This window comes from Triticum aestivum, unplaced genomic scaffold (genome assembly GCF_018294505.1).
Source record: "Triticum aestivum cultivar Chinese Spring unplaced genomic scaffold, IWGSC CS RefSeq v2.1 scaffold14359, whole genome shotgun sequence".
NCBI lineage: Eukaryota > Viridiplantae > Streptophyta > Magnoliopsida > Poales > Poaceae > Triticum > Triticum aestivum.
In genome coordinates, this window is record NW_025233316.1 from 1155 (window position 1) to 3281 (window position 2127).

The 2127-nt window shown below is 50.3% G+C and overlaps 1 protein-coding gene across 1 annotated transcript; it reads right to left on the reverse strand.

The window, feature by feature from the left end:
* Positions 1-580: 580 nt before the first annotated feature.
* Positions 581-1744, reverse strand: LOC123176055 (homeobox protein knotted-1-like 4). The gene is made up of 3 exons (XM_044590452.1): positions 1684-1744; positions 1228-1481; positions 581-1127 (listed from the first exon to the last, which is right to left on the reverse strand). Exons 1-3 carry the CDS (start codon positions 1742-1744, stop codon positions 897-899), a joined length of 546 nt encoding a protein of 181 aa, XP_044446387.1. The 3' UTR covers positions 581-896.
* Positions 1745-2127: the final 383 nt, after the last annotated feature.

The following is a 2127-nucleotide window of genomic DNA, read 5'->3' on the forward strand; positions in this document are numbered from 1 at the left end:
TCCGTATGTGGTCCCTACTCACTCCGACGGAGGCCAGGGAGCGTTTGGTTACTGGATCTGTCCGGTGGGAGATGGTAGCGCGGGATATCTTCAACCGGTTTGGATGGCGGTCATGTAATAGGATAGGCAATTAGTTTTCCTATCTTTATTTCTCCCAGCCGGTTGTGGCTTTATGGCCTTTTTCTGTTTTCGCGTCGAGGTCTATGTGAGCTCGACTTTATTTTGTTTTACGACTCTACAACATTGTTGAACCAATTTTATTTATCTAAGTGGCCATATGCATCGTTCTGATGCAGAGGCCGGGGAGTCCCCCCTTTTTTTAAAAAAAAATACAATCAATCGTAGCTAGCTCCATAGCATCCGAAGGACCCGAGCCAATCCAAGTGATGGTTCTGCCTTCTAGACGAGCAAATTTGGATATACTATCACTAACTTTGTTTTGGCTACGATTAACATGCGTAATACAAGAATCATGATGAACCATCTTGTTACGGGTGTGCCACGCCCGCCAAAGCATCATAAGCAACATTGAACGCTCAATATCAGGAAGAGGCTCTAAAGCATGTAGCAACCATTATTTTGCATGGTACGTATACAAGGCAATGACCAAGCTTCTGCCATTACGTCTCCTTGACAATGTTGATAGGTTAGCCAAGTTTTCACATTCATTGGATCAGGGGCGGCACATTTGGCTTCTCGAACCCCATGATCCATACAATTTTGCCTAAAAAAAGTTGATCTCATTTACGCTCCATTATTACACATGTAAACTTCACTTTGCAATGAATCTACTGCATGCACGTCCGGAAGCGCGTGCGTGTTGTACTCCATACGCGCGTGCACAATGGTAGCGAGCTAGCACACGATGCGGGGCATGCAGTCGACTGATTAGGGTCTCAAAACGGACCACCGTCGGGATACCCACTCCGTCCGGTGAATTGCTGGCCTTCCATCCCAAGGACGGCAGGAGAGCTGCTGCTGGAAGCACCGGCGTCGATGTGCTGCAACCTGCTACCCATCGCCGGCGGCGCCGGCCTCCAGTGCCGCTTCCTCTGGTTGATGAACCAGTTGTTGATCTGCCTCGTGTCGAGCCCCGTCGACTCCGCCAACGCCAGCTTCTCCGGTTCCTGGAACGTATGGCGCCATTAGCGCTTTTGAAGCTCCAACCAAGATACGTAACGATCTGCATGCATGCATGAACCCAAAAGTACATAGCCAAGCACGTACCGATGGGTAGGGCCATCCGTGGTGCAGATGCCACCAGTGCAGGAGCCTCTGGCGCGCCTCCCTCGGCAGCCTGCCGCTCTTCTTCTTCTTCCCGGAGAGCTCCCTCCAGAGGCTTCTCAGGTAGCCGCTGTACTTGTCCAGGAGCTGGCTCGTCAGCTGCTTGCCCTCGCCGGAAGGCAGGCCGGCGACGTCGCCGGTCTCCTGCCCATCTTCGGAAGAACCCTCGCACTCGTTGTAGTTGTTGCCGCCAGTTGCTTAAGACACGGCGATCAAGCAAATAACCAAAGACATATATGGTCACTAATTTATTAGTTTCATCTAACGAGCCAACGTTAGATAGGATAGGAACGTAGTGTGCTATAAAGTGACGTAGTAGTAAATATTATCACTAGATTGATCGGTTTGCTATTGCTACCATCGATCGGCTGCTGGCTGCACATGTAACCACCAAATTACCACAGAACATGCATGCTAGCACGCCCCACCACCGTACCACCACCACCACACCATCCAACATCGAACTGATCATGATCTCTTCCAGATCAAGCTAATTGATCCTATGTCCAATCATGCAGGCACAAAAAAGCTGGATAATAATCGGGCGGTACGGCCATCGGAGGCAGAGAACATTTCAGTCAGACATTCACACGCCATACACGTATGCCTGGCGAGATCGCAACCGCAGCGCCTAGGCTAACATGCGCATGGTGCACTAGCGACCCATGCATACGCATCAACGGGCGTCTTCACACGGGACGGGAGTATGTCACTGCGAGAGAAGTGATTCAAGACCATGGTTTAGCGGAACCTATGGTCTATGCCGTACGATTTAACATCCCATTACATGTGGATCTGTGACACGCATGCCAACTGCATTTTTTAATCAACCATGCATGGATG